This window comes from Pelophylax lessonae (genome assembly GCF_965119305.1).
Source record: "Pelophylax lessonae genome assembly, chromosome: 12".
NCBI lineage: Eukaryota > Metazoa > Chordata > Amphibia > Anura > Ranidae > Pelophylax > Pelophylax lessonae.
Window position 1 is genome coordinate 30220702 of NC_138779.1, and position 14323 is coordinate 30235024.

Sequence of the window (14323 nt, forward strand, 5' to 3'; positions counted from 1 at the left end):
CCAGTGTGGTATTTTACTGCATCTGCTTCAAGGTTCGATGTGTTATGCGTTCAGAGATGGTATTCTATTCTGCATACCTTGGGTGTGAGGAGTGGTTATTTGAGTTATTGTTGCTTTTCTATCATCTCATACCAGTCTGCCCATTCTCCTCTGACATTAACAAGGCATTTTCCTCCACACAAGTGCCGCTCACTGGATATTTTGTTTTTTTTTTTCAGACCATTCTCTGTAAACAGTAGAGATGGGTGAAAATCCCAAAAGATCAGCAGTTTTCGAAATACTCAGATCAGTCTGTCCGGCACCAACAACCATGTCACATTCAAAGTAATTAAAATCTCCTTTCTTCTCCATTCTGGTGCTCGATTTGAACTTCAGCAAGTCGTCTTCACCACATCTAGATTCCTAAATGCATTGAGTTGCTGCCAGGTGATTGGCTAATTACCATTTTGTGTTACCAAGCAATTGAACAGGTGTACCCTATAAAGTGGTCAATGAGTGTATGTGTCCCCATGTAAAATTGTTTTACTACCTGCTTATGCTGCCAGTAGAATTGGTAATTTTTTTTTTTCATTTACTGCAGCCCTCTGAATGAATAATCTATGGCTCGCTTTTAGACAGACATGTACTGTATATTTGAATAGACTGGACATACAGCTTTAAAGCGGAGTTCCACCCCCCCCCCCCCCCCCCAACAAAAAAAAATTAAGTCAGCAGCTACACATACTGAGGAATCCCCCCTGCCAGGACATTATTTTCTGAAAGTGGGACTGTCTGTTGTCGGAATACACTGATCAGCATCTGCAGCAAATAGACAAAAGTTTTCCATTGTGTCTATTCAGCAGGAATTAATCTAATGATTGGCTTTGGTTGAACAGCGATAACCACACACAAATAAATTCATCTGGTCCCTGCTGATCTGGAAGACTTTCAATCCATCTATGCCCAGTTTAACCCCTTCATGCCGAGCATTTGCAAAAATGCGGCCCCACTGGACTGGGTTTTTTTCTATGGGGCCACATATTTGCATATCTCTCTTTGGGCGGGGAGCGTGTCGCAGAGAGACCGTGGTCTTATCAAGAGCCTCAGGCCCATACTCACGATCAGGACACGGAACGTCTGTTTGCGGGTCACCTGATCGGTGTGATAGCCTCTGATTGGCTATCAAAGTGATCAGTCACTGTAAAGCCGCCCCCCATGTTTTCTCTCTATGTAAATGGTGGATAATGCATCGTATCTTTCTCTATACTTGGAAAAAAAGTGTGTGTAAAAAAAATAATAAAATAAAAAACAATACCTGGATCAAGGTTTGATCTAGGTCAGTGCTAGGATTAGTGTTGGGGTCAGGGTCAAAGTTCAAGGTCAGGGTCAGTATTTTTTCTTTTTTTTAATAGTTATTAGTCCCCGTTCACACTGGGGCGACCTGTGAGGCGACCAGGTCGCCTCACAGGTCGCCGTAGGTCGCCTTCCATAGGGAAGCTGCGGACCCGTTCTAATAGGAGTGACACATGTCGCTCCGACTTAGAAAAAGGGTCCGGAGCTTCTTTGGGGTGACCCGGAGCGACCGTCATAGACTTCAATGTTATGAAGTCCGTGCCAGCCGCTCCGAGGTCGCGGCGCGCTGCTCACACCGCGACCTCGGAGGTCGCCCCGGGAAGTCGGATCGCGGCAATGTGAACGGTGCCTCAGTGTCTGTTTTTGTTTTAGGTAGGTTAAAAAACAAAATGCACACTTTTTTGGCAAACATATGTGGTATCGCTACGATTATCAGGAGCAGGAACATTTTTTGGGTTGTTCTTTAGTGGAAGGTTATGGTAGTAGCAAGAAATAGACAGCTACATTTTAAAAAATATTTTTTTTTTTTACTATTTTGGGCCAATTTTCCTCTGATTTAAAAAAAAAAAAAAAATAGAAAAATCATGAGATATCCATTACCATTTACTGTCAAACGAAAGTCCAATTTGTCCTGAAAAAAACAAGGTATAATCCACCTGGATACACTAAGTAGTTGTGATGATATGTACGGTTTTACTACCACATGTCAAAGTTGCAAAATTGGGCTTCGGCATTAAGATTTGTTTTACCCTTTGGCGCCAAGGGGTTAAGACGGAGCAGGAATTCTAGTGGAAATATCTCAGTTGTAGTCCCCAAAAGAGATAAGCCAGCATTTAATTAATTTGCAACCATGCAAAAGAGAAACTACTGAAACCTCAGTTTAGAATGGAGTAGGGTTTTATTTAAATGTCTTTCCTTCGGCAAGGTGCCAATACTTAATCCGCTTACTTTGATAACTTTAGTTGCAGATATTAATATCTACGGGAAAATGAAGACATTGAAAACAAGGTTTCAGGTTAAGAGCGAGAACTGTGAACCTCCTCTTGCATTATAAATTAAGATGGGACAACAGTATGCAACAGGAAACACGATAAAGACACTCGAGTGAATTATTCAGAGGGTGTAACACGAGCATCGTGCATTAGTGTAAATGGATGATGGAAATTTTGAGCGAATTCCATCAGTAGTGATTCCATAAACCAAAGGGCCAGCAGGGAAGGGAGATCTCTGCACAACTTCTCTTTTGGAGGATTTTTCTGCAAGCGAAATGGGGAAATGGATTATGGACTGATAGGAAATTGTCATCTCAAGGCAGTCTTGATCGTCCTCTGTGTTTTCCAAACTTTTTCCTTTGGTGAGTAGCTTACGGTTAATTGATTTATACAGAAGAATCACTTATGAGTGCCTGCAGACAAAGTGTAGACGAAAAGGAGTGCCAGGTGCCAAACAACATGAGGTGGCCAGGTGCAAATGATCATCGTTTAATATAAGTTGATTGCATTTTGGGGGTAACAGGATCCTCCTCCTTCAGGGCTTGGAAGTAGGGAAGCCTGATTGACTTGGCAGTAACAAGTACATCCAGTGCAGCAAATGTCAGTGTCTGCCTTTCTGGTTATTGATGTGTTGGTTGAATGAAAAGGTGAGGTAGCAACTCAGAGTGTGACCTCTGTATTGACCTATATACAGAAGTCTTTTGCTGTCTTGTACTTCTAAGCCCTGGCAACTCCAGAAATGCATTAGATATAACTTGTACCCAAACACAATCATTTGCTCTTGCTTCATCAATTTTGTCCTTTTTAAGACTTTTTCTGCACCTGAAATTTTTTTACCCAAGGTCCCTATGTGAGTAGAGGGAAACCCTAGTTTGGAAGTAGCCTACACCCTACATCAGTGGTTTTTAGTGGGGTTTGGGGGGCCTCAACCATGGCCTCTGACATCACTAATGGACCACCTTTTAGTGTTCAGTATATACAGTATCTCACAAAAGTGAGTACACCCCTCACATTTTTGTAAATATTTTATTGTATTTTTTCATGTGATAACACTGAAGAAATGACACTTTGCTACAATGTAAAATAGTGAGTGTACAGCTTGTATAAGTGCCGGTTCACACTGTTCTGACTTGTCAGGCGATTTGGTCGCCTGACAAGTAGCGGACCGTGCTGTGCAATTGGAACCGTTCTAATAGGAGCGACTCAAGTTGCTCCAACTTATCAAAAAGGTTCCTGCACTTCTTCGGGGCGACAGCGGAGCGACTTGCATTGACTTCCATTATTTGAAGTCGTTGCAAGCCGCGCCGAAGTCGCGGTGCACGGGCGACGGCATAACTCGCCCAAAGTAGTGTCGCCCTAGTGTGAACAGACACTAACAGTGTAAATTTGCTGTCCCTTCAAAATAACTCAACACACAGCCATTAATGTCTAAACCGATGGCAATAAAAGTGAGTACACCCCTAAGTCAAAATGTCCAAATTGGGCCTATAACCACTTAAGGACCAGGCCTATTTCTGACATTTGTTAACAAGTTAAAATTAGTATATTTTGCTAGAAAATTACTTGGAACCCCCAAACATTATATATTTTTTTTTTAGCAGAGACCCTAGAGAACAAAATGGAGATCGTTGCAATACTTTGTCGCACAGTATTTGTGCAGCGGTCTTGCAAACGCAATTTCTTTGGAAAAAATACACCAATTTTAATTTAAAAAAAAAAGAAAACCGTAAAGTTAGCCCAATTTTTTTCTATAATGTGAAAGAGAATGTTACGCTGAGTAAATTGATACCTAACATGTCATGTTTCAAAATTGTACATGCTCGTGGAATGCCAAAAAACTTTGATACTTAAAAATCTCCATAGGCAACGCTTTAAAATTTCTACAGGTTACAAGTTTAGAGTTACAGAGGAGGTCTAGGGCTAGAATTATTGCTTTTGCTCTAACAATCGATGCCATACCTCACGTGTGTGGTTTGAACCCCTTTACATATGTGGGCGCGACTTGCGTTCGCTTCTGCGTGTGAGCTCGGAGGGACGTGGTGCTTTAAATTTTTATTTTTTAATTTTTCTTATTTATTTTACCTTTCATTTTTACACTGTCCCTTTAAAAAAAAATGTTTTTGGTCACTTTTATTCCTATTACAGTACAAGGAAACTTCCCTTGTAATAGAAATAAGCAGGACATGTCCTTTTTTTGTGAGATCTGTGGTCAAAAAGAAGTGGTTATTCTCTAAACAGCTGGCAACAAAAGTGAGGACACCCCTAATTGAAAATGTCCAAATTGGGCCAAAAGTGTCAATATTTACACCATTATTTTCCAGCACTTGGGCATGGAGTTCACCAGAGCTTCACAGGTTGCCACTGGAGTCATTTTCTACTCCTCCATGATGACATCACGGAGCTGGTGGATGTTAGAGACCTTGCGCTCCTCCACCTTCTGTTTGAGGATGCCCCACAGATGCTCAATAGGGTTTAGGTCTGGAGAAATGCTTGATCAGTCCATCACCTTTTACCCTCAGCTTCTTTAGCAAGACAGTGGTTGTCCTAAAGGTGTGTTTGGGGTCATTATCATGTTGGAATACTGCCCTGCGGCCCAGTCTCTGAAGGGAGGGGTCATGCTTTGCTTCAATATGTCACAGTACATGTTGGCATTCATGGTTCCCTCAATGAACTGTAGTTCCCCAGTTCCGGCAGCACTCATGCAGCCCCAGACCATGACACTTCCACCACCATGCTTGACTGTAGGCAAGATACACTTGTCTTTGTACACCTTACCTGGTTGCCGCCGCACACACTTGACCCCATCTGAACCAAATAAGTTTATCTTGACCTCATCAGACTACAGGACATGGTTCCAGTAATCCATGTCCTTAAGCCCCGTACACACGTACCGATCGTCGGCCGACCGATCGGCCGTCTTTTGTCCCCGGGCTGTCGTGTCCGCTGAAAAGTGCAAAAGACTGCACACGAATTTTGTCTGCCGACTGCACAAGTGATGTCATGTGATGGTTAACTTTCCCTGTGTTTTTTCTTTTCTGAGCATGCCCAGTCTTGCAAATCTGCTGTCTGTCGGCCGAATTCTGTACTGACTGGCGAACAATCGGCCGTTCTGGTGACTGCATACAAAAATTTTAATGCTTGCACGACAGATTCTGTTCGGCCGAAAGTGCGCTGTCGGAAGCATCATACTAACAAGCCGAAAATCGGCCGATCTGTCGTCGGCCGAATCTTTTCGGCCGACAATCTGCACGTGTGTACGGGCCTTTAGTCTGCTTGTCTCAGCAAACTATTTGCGGGCTTTCTTGTGCATCATCTTTAGAAGAGGATCCCTTCTGGGATGACAGCCATGCAGACCAATTTGATGCAGTGTGCGGCGTATGACCACTGACAGGCTGACCCCCCACCCCTTCAACCTCTGCAGCAATGCTGGCAGCACTCATATGTCTATTTCCCAAAGACAACCTCTGGATAGGATGCTGAGCATGTGCACTCAACTGCTTTGGTCGACCATGGCGAAGCCTGTTCTGAGTGCAACCTGTCCTGTTAAACCACTGTATGGTCTTGGCTACTGTGCTTCAGCTCAGTTTCAGGGTCTTGGCAATCTTCTTATACCCTAGGCCATCTTTATGTAGAGCAACAATTATTTTTTTCAGATCCTCTGAGAGTTTTTTGCCTTGATGCCATGTTGAACTTCCAGTGATCAGTATGAGAGGGTGAGAGCAATAACACCAAATTTAACACACCTGCTCCCCATTCACACCTGAGACCTTGTAACACTAACGAGTCACATGACACCGGGGAGGAAAAATTGGTAATTGGGCCCAATTTGGATATTTTCACTTAGGGTTGTACTCACCTTTGTTGCCAGCGGTTTAGACATTAATGGCTGTGTGTTGTTATTTTGAGGGGACAGAAAATGTACGCTGTTATACGAGCTGTACACTCACTAATTTACATTGTAGCAAAGTGCCATTTTTTTCAGTGTTGTCAACTTTTTTGAGGTACTGTATATGAGCTCAGCTACGAGGTAAGATTAGTAGAAAAACCTTATTTATTCTCTCTTGAGAAGAAGAGATTAGGGGGGACCTGCAGTGCCACCGGTGTAGCGGTGGGTGGTGTTTTCACAGCGTTTTTACATTACTTTTGCTTGTGGTCCCCAGGGTACCATGGAGCCCCTAAAACACGTGTCACCACCTGACCCACTCTCAGAAGCTGCTGGACCCTCTGGGTCTGGCCGCCATGACGGCGGTCCTACAGTCATTGGTGTCAAAAGTGGACATGGCTGTCCGAAAGAGACCTAGTAAAAAAAAGCCCTCCGCCTTCCCCTGCTTCCTCAGACTCAGGCTGATTTGGCCCCCGCGGGCAAGAGTCACCCCACAGGGTCTGCATCCATGCACTTCGTGTGCTTTGACAGTGAGGATGATTCCTCTTCCACTACATCTGCGCAAGAAAAGGCACTTGTGGAGTCACTGATTGTATGTATAAAAATGGAGGACACAGCTAATGCTGCTTTGGCCACGCCGGTGAAATTTTGCACCTGAAGACCATCCAAGGTGACTAAGGTGTTCTCCTTTCCTGCCTATTTTGATGAGATTGTCGCTAGTCAGTGGGGGTCCCTGAAATGCATGTTTGGCATACCTAAGCATTTCGCTAGTAGGTATCCATTTTAGGAGTCCCTCTTAAAGAAACTGACCATTCCACCGGTGGTGGATTCTCAGGTTTGTAGGTTAAATAAAGTCATGTTGCTGCCAGTGGAGGACGCTCCGTCCTTTAAAGACCCTGTAGATAGGAAGGCTGAATCTCTGGCCCGCTATCTTTTTACCGTGGCAGGTCCAATCTTGAGGCCGGTGTTTGCCATAACCTTGGTCTCCCAGACTTTAACGGAATGGGCAAAGCTTTTGCGTCAGGATCCTCCTGAGCTGACGGACAAGTTGATACAGGGGCCACAGTATATTTGTGATGCCTCCTTGGACGTGGCCCCTTTAGCCTGCAGGGTGTCAGTGACGGCGGTGATTCTGCGCCGCATGACCTGGTTGAAATGCTGGTCTGCGGACCAGGCTTCCAAAAAGGTGCTGCGGATCTCCCCTTCGTGGGAGACCTCTTGTTCAGAGCTTCCATGAAAGAGATCATAAAAGGTCTCACGGGAGGCAAGAGTACCCTGCTCCCACAGGTTACAAAGAGCAGAGCGCTTCGCCGCAAACGTGGTCCTGTCTTCTTGGCCCAAATACCAACCAAAAAATATATGTGTGGGGATAACGTGTCTAAGTAATCAATATAACATGCTCAAAGAAACACAAAGTTTACTATATTGGATTACCGATTTATTTGCCTATATTTTTGCATCTTTAACTTACCTCCCAATCTATCTACCGTTTTGGGCTATCAATTAGTCCTAACACTTAGTCACTTTATATAGATTTTTCCTTTTTTCTTTGAGCATCTTATATTAATTACTTAGACACGTTATCCCCACACATATATTTTTTGGTTGGTATTTAGATATATTGGGCAGCGCCATATTAACTCCCCCTATTTACACTTCATAATATATCCATATTGGAATATATATAAGAGGTAGGCCGCAGCCAGCATCAAGTTTCATTATCCTAGCGTGGATTTCCCAAATTTTTTTATCTAAATCCTCCCTTACCTTCTCAGGAGGCTCCAAGAGACCCTGGGTTGGTAAGTCTAAGGCAGGCTCTGTTTGCTCCGCATACAAGCCCTCCTCTGCCTGAAGGGACGCCCTCACCCGCACATGGGGTGGGGGGAACATCTTCACTTCTTTCCAGTCCCGTGGACCTCCTTCGTTCAAGACAAATGGGTCCACGAGTTGATCCAGCCCAGTTACAAGATCGGGTTTTGGTCCTTGTCCCCGGCAAGATTCTTTACTTTTAATCTGCGCTTGTCCCCGGATCGGCTTCAGGGTCTTCTCAGGGCAGTTCAGGATCTGCTGTCATAAGGAGTATTTGTACCAATCCCAGAGTCGGAACGTTTTCAAGGGTTTTATTCAAACCTATTTGCGGTTCCCAGGAAGGAGGGCAAGGCCTGTCCAATCTTGGACCTCAAGGCCCTTAACCGCTTTGTGTAGTTTCAGAAATTCAGAATGGAGTCCATTCGCACGGTATTGGCTTCCCTTCATCAAGGGGATTTTCTGGCCTCTTATCGATATCTAGGATCGCTTACCTCCATATCCCAATATATGTTGGGCATCAGCGTTTTCTTAATTTTGCAGTAGGCGAGGAGCACTATCAATTTGTGGCGTTACCCTTTGGTCTTGCCTCAGCTCCTCAGGCGTTCACAAAATTGTTGGCCCCGGTGTTAGCCTTACTCAGGCAGTGGGGGATCTCGGTACTAGGGTACCTGGACGATCTCCTTCTGAGAGCAGAGTCTCCATCTGTCCTGAAGGAAGATCTGGACATCACGGTGCGAACTCTGCAAGAGTTGCTCTGAACTCTGAATTTTCAGAACTCGAATTTTCAGAAATCAGTTGACTCTGCCCACCAAGCTGGACTACCGGGGTCTGACTCTGGATTCAGCCTCAGCCCAGGTGTTTCTTCCAGAAACAAAGATGCTGAAAATGCAGCAGGCGATTTGACTTTGGTTATCCAACCGCCGGTCATCTCTCAGGACTTGCATGCAAGTGATGGTCTCTTCGAGGCGGTTCCATTTGCTCAGTTATATACCAGACCTCTGCAAAAAGAGATTCTAGCAAAATGGGACAAGAATCCACGGTCCCTGGGCAATCTCATCCTGTTAAGCAGTGGTACGAGGGGATCCCTAATTTGGTGGCTTTGCTCCCCGGCACTTCGACAGGAAAAGTATTTTTTTCTCCCTGCACTGGACGGTGGTCTCCACGGACGCCAGCCTGTCCGGATGGGGAGGTGTCTTATGGCAGTGAATCAGCCCAGGGAGTCTGGTCTCAGGAGGAGTCCAGTCTGACGATCAATATCCTGGAATTTCGGGCGATCAGGCTTTGCCTGTCCCAGTGGACAGATCGCCGGCAGGGGTGTTCGGTTAGGATCCAATCAGACAACGCCACGGCCGTGACATATGTCAATCATCAAGGGGGCACCAAATGTGCCCTAGCGGCCAAAGAAGTGGCTGGCATTCTGAGGTGGGCAGAGCGATTTGTTCCCGTCCTCTCTGCTGTCCATATTCCAGGGTGGAAAATTGGCAGGCGGATTACCTCAGTCGGCAGGCCGTGAGGCAAATGGTCCCTCCACCCGAAGGTGTTTCAACAACTGTGTCTCCAGTGGGGGACCCCCGATGTGGACCTGTTACCCTTACGCATCCACTCGGAAGGTTCTGAGGTTTGTGGCAAAGTCCCGAGACCCTCTGGCAGACGCTCTGGTGGCCCCTTTGGGCCAGTATCACCTAATATATGCTTTTCCTCTGCTTCTGCGCAGAATCAAAGCAGAAGGGATTCCAGTTATTCTGATGGCCCCAGACTGGCCTTGCCGGTCTTTGTAGGCAGGCCTGGTAAGGCTGATAGCCGATGCCCCGTGGCGACTTGCCCCTTGGCAATTTTCTTCCAAAGGCTGTTGGCAAAAAATTCCTTGGTCCACACCTTCGTGCAGGGGGTTCGCCACCGGGCTCCTCCGGTACGGTTACTCGTGCCCCCATGGGATCTTAATCTGGTACTGTTGGTTCTTCAAAAACTGCCCTTTGAAAATATTTGTGAGATTCCTCTGCTTACCTGGTCACAGAAAGTGGCTTTCTTGGTAGCTATTCTGCACGCAGGCTCTCTGAGCTGGCTGCGCTGTCCTGTCGATCACCTTACTTGGTGGCTCAAAGGGACAAAGTGGTGCTACGTTGCTATCAACCGTTCCTCCCTAAGGTCGTTTCGGGGTTCCACTTAAATGAAGACATTGTGTTGCCTTCATTGTGTCCTAAGCCAAAATTGCCTTGCATTCCCTGGATGTAGTTTGGGCCATTAGGGTGTACCTGGCGGTGACTGAGTCGATTTGCAAATCTGATTACTTTTTTTTGTCCTTTTATGGAGGGTTCTTGTAAGGAGCAGGCCGCATTCGCTGCGACCATTTCCAGATGGATCAGGCAGACGGTGGTGCAGGCTTATTCCATCAAAGGCCAGGTTCCTCCTTTCCCTGTTAAGGCGCATTCTACGAGGGCGCTTAGTGCCTCCTGGGCCTTCAGTCATCAGGTGTCAGTTGTCAGGTTTGCAAAGCGGCCACCGGTCTGTACACACATTCACCAAGTTTTACAAGGTGGATGTTTTCGCATCTGCAGATGCTGCTTTTGGCCGCAAAATTTTGCAGGCCGCTGTTGCAGAGACTTCTGCCCCTTGAGAGTGTCTTTTTTTTGGTGGGTGAGCTCCAGTTGTTTCTAGTTGAGCTCTTTGGTTACCTGGTTGGCTTCGTGAAGCCCTGTGGGGAATTCAGTTTTTTTTTTTTTTTTTCCTGTATTTTTCCCACCCCCTCATGCTGACACTGCTTTGGGGCGTCCCATTGGTCAATGAAGATATGAAGCTGTGTCCGTCAATAAACGAAAGAGAAAACTGGATTTTTGTCTTACCATAAAATCCTTATCGCTGATGTTCATTGAATGAACACCGATTAGCATCATTGGTGATGTCAGTGTCAGTCAGTTCCCACCCTGTGTCAGTTATTGTGCTCATGCACTAGATGAAAAATCGTTCCAAAATCTGTCATTTGGACAGTTTGTTTGTTTAACGTCCAGTTAATGGGCACAAATCTAGTCAGTTGTGATGTATTGAGCCAAAAAATTAAAGAAAAAATTTGGAAAACTTTTAGAAGTCTAAGGCAGGCTCCGCTTGCCCCGCATACAAGCCCTCCTCTGCCTGAAGGGATGCCCTCACCCGTGCATGGGGTGGGGGAACGTCTTCACTTCTTTCCAGACCCGTGGACCTCCTTCGTTCAAGACAATTGGGTCCACGAGTTGATCCGGTCCAGTTACAAGATCGGGACCGCGGACTCCAATATGCGCATGGGAGCCGCTGGTCACAGCACAGGGCTCTGAAGAAACGGTACCGTCATCCATGACATCATCGGTGGCATATACAGTAAGTATCTCCTAAACGGTTAAGAAAAAAGGGGGGGGGGAGACCACGCTCAAACAATAACAAGTCCAATAAATGTGAATAATATGGTGAAGTCCGTGTCCAGAAAATTGTGCCAAACTCCTAAAAGTGAGTATGATGGGTTTCCTTATCTCCAAAGACACTTGCTCATTTGTGTTCGTGGGTTAGTGCTCTCCTCCACCGACACCACATGCACAGCCCACTTACCAGATGTCCCTTGGAAGATTACAGTACATATATAGGTCCCCACAGCGGTCCATTCCATACCAAGCGAAACCCAGCCAAATGCAGAGAAAAGATGGAGGCTATATGGTGTAGTATGCTTTAAAAATCCATTTATTAAAACTATAGCAACTTACATTTCAAAATGCAAATTCCAACAGAAGGGAATCACAGTTACGAGGTCCAGAACGCAGTTCCTCGTTCCATCTCCGACGTAGCGGCGTACCCTAGACTCGACGCGTTTCGTCAGAAAGCGTCTGACGTCTTCAGGAGTCATATGATCACCTACGTCAGTTTTTTATTTATATACACATTGGAAAACAGCTAATCCAATCCAGTTTAGTGTGCTTAGTCAGAGAAACGACCTTATAAGTCGAACTAGATGTCCATAATAGAGTAAATAACCATACTACTGACTGATAATAATGCAATTAAATACACAAGCAACATGGCCACCTAGTGGCTAATCTTCAAATCGCCATAACTACAGTAATTCAAAATCAATTCCGTGCATAACTTATTATTATTGGCAATCACAAAAATATAATCTATTAAAATAGAAACTTAAGAATATGCGGTATGGCTTCAAGGGGTTGCACTGGAATGATGGTTGCAGCTAGAGGCATCAACCCAGTATCGTTTAGAGCCGACAGTCGGCTTTCTTGTAATAGCAACCGATGCAGCTAAGCAGCTGCTTGGTTGTTAATACAAAGAGCAGGATGGGACGTCCCACCGCCTTCTGCGGCTCACCCGGGTCTCCCGTCATACCGGGGGAGACCTGAGCGACCAGCCGAAACGTCCGCCAGCTGGCCCGAAGGCCCAAATAAAGCCAGATTCGACTTTGATCAGGTCTCCAATGTAGAAACCCAAAAGCGATTACAACACTTCCGGTTACTGGAGCCTTAAAAGCGCCAGATTTAAAAAAAAAAAATGACTGTATTCAAAACAGCCAAACTTGGCATTTTGAATGCTTTTAGGCCCTGTTCACACCTGAGTGTTTTTCAGCTCATAAAAAAAGCTCATCTCTGAAGTTCCAAAATGCCCAACAAGCAAAATCCAATTTTTTAAGTACCGTAGTTTGTCGCCATTCCACGAGTGTGCGCAATTTTTAAGCATGACTTTGATGGGTATCTGTTCACTCAGTGTAACCTCATCTTTGACAATATACAAAAAAATTGGGCTAACTTTACTATTTTTTTTTTTTTTTAATTCATGAAAGTGTATTTCTTCCCCAAAAACATTGTATTAGAAAAACTGCTGCGCAAACACCGCGTGACATAAAATATTGCAATAATCGCCATTTTATTCTCTAGGGTCTCTGCTGAAAAAAATCTATGTAATGTTTTGGGGTTCAAAGTAATTTTCTAGCCAAAAATACAGATTTTAACTTGTAAGCAACAAGTGTCAGAAAAAGGCTTAAAAAAGGAAGTAAAGCCTGGAATTTTTTCTTTCTTTTTGGTTACCTGCAAAGTAAATGCATAATGTGCTAGTATGCAATGCATACTAGCACATTATGTGGCACCTGCAAAGGAAGCCTGTGTCCTCCCCGCTGGAGGCCGGATCTATCTTCGCCCGTCTTTCTTCCGGGTCTGCGGACTCCAGTTGTGCTATTAGCCGGAGCCACGTGACGTCGCTCCCGCACATGCGTGTGGGAGTGGTACAGGGCTCTGAGGAAATGGTATGGGCGGCCATTCCTTCAGAGCGTATGTGCCGATGACATCATCAGGTGCATGCAATGTAAATTTTTCCTAAACAATGCAAGTTTAGGAGATATTTACAGTACCTATAGGTTAGACTTGTTATAGGCTTTGGCTATAGGTACAAACATTACAACCACTTTAAAGCGGAGTTCCGGCCACAAAATCGACATAATCGATTTTGTGGCCATCCACTTGCTTTTCTTCACCTGAAAAGGAAATGGATAGTTAGGATTTTTTTTTTTACTTGCCTTGTTATTGTAGAAAGAAATACTCACATTTCTTCCACTTCCTCCCTCTGCGGCCCGCGCCGTCACTTCCGGTTTGCAATGATTCCTGGGAACTGAACGTCATCGCTCCCAGGAATCAATGCGACGGCACCGGCCCCGCTCGTCACTTCCGGTGCGATGCCGCATTCCCTGCTAAACAGCTTCTGGGCATGCCCAGAAGATGTGGAGGAATGCGGCGCCGCACCGGAAGTGACGAGAGGGGCCGGTGCAGGCGTATTCTGGGAGAAGACACAGAAGAGGACGCAGAAGAGGATCGCGCCGGCTTCAGCTGCCCACAACAGAGATGGCAACGCTGGAAAAGAAATTTTAAAAGTGAGTATTTCTTCTTGCAGGTAAGTGCAAACCGGGACAGATCAGAGGCTAGCCATTGTGGAATGTACTAGCCCTGACTGTCCAGGGGGTATGATTATTGAAATTTTTTTTTTGTGGCTGGATCTACGCTTTAACCGCTTGCCGACCGCCGCACGACTATATGCTGCGGCGGTCAGCCCCTCACAGGCAGAGTGACGTATCGCTACGTCGCTAGCTTGGGAGGGTCTGGGGAGCGAGCGCGCGCCGCCGGCGGCGCGCTCCCGCGCGGTCACGGACCCCCCCGCGCGTGTGACCGGCGGACCCGATGTCCGCCGGACACTCTGCGATCGGCGGGGGAGAGGGAGAAAATCAGGCAGCTTGTGTAAACAAGCTGCCTGTCATTCTCCTCGGTGTAAAGACACTGATCACACGGATCTACTA

The 14323-nt window shown here is 45.8% G+C and overlaps 1 protein-coding gene across 1 annotated transcript in view; it reads left to right on the forward strand.

The window, feature by feature from the left end:
* Positions 1-2607: 2607 nt before the first annotated feature.
* The window catches only part of VSIG10L2 (V-set and immunoglobulin domain containing 10 like 2), a gene marked incomplete at its 5' end in the record, with an annotated part of 154967 nt that continues 143251 nt past the window's right edge, over positions 2608-14323 (forward strand). The window contains one exon of the mRNA XM_082274619.1: positions 2608-2686. Coding sequence (XP_082130745.1) covers positions 2608-2686 — 79 coding nt within the window. The remainder of the gene's footprint in view (positions 2687-14323) is intronic.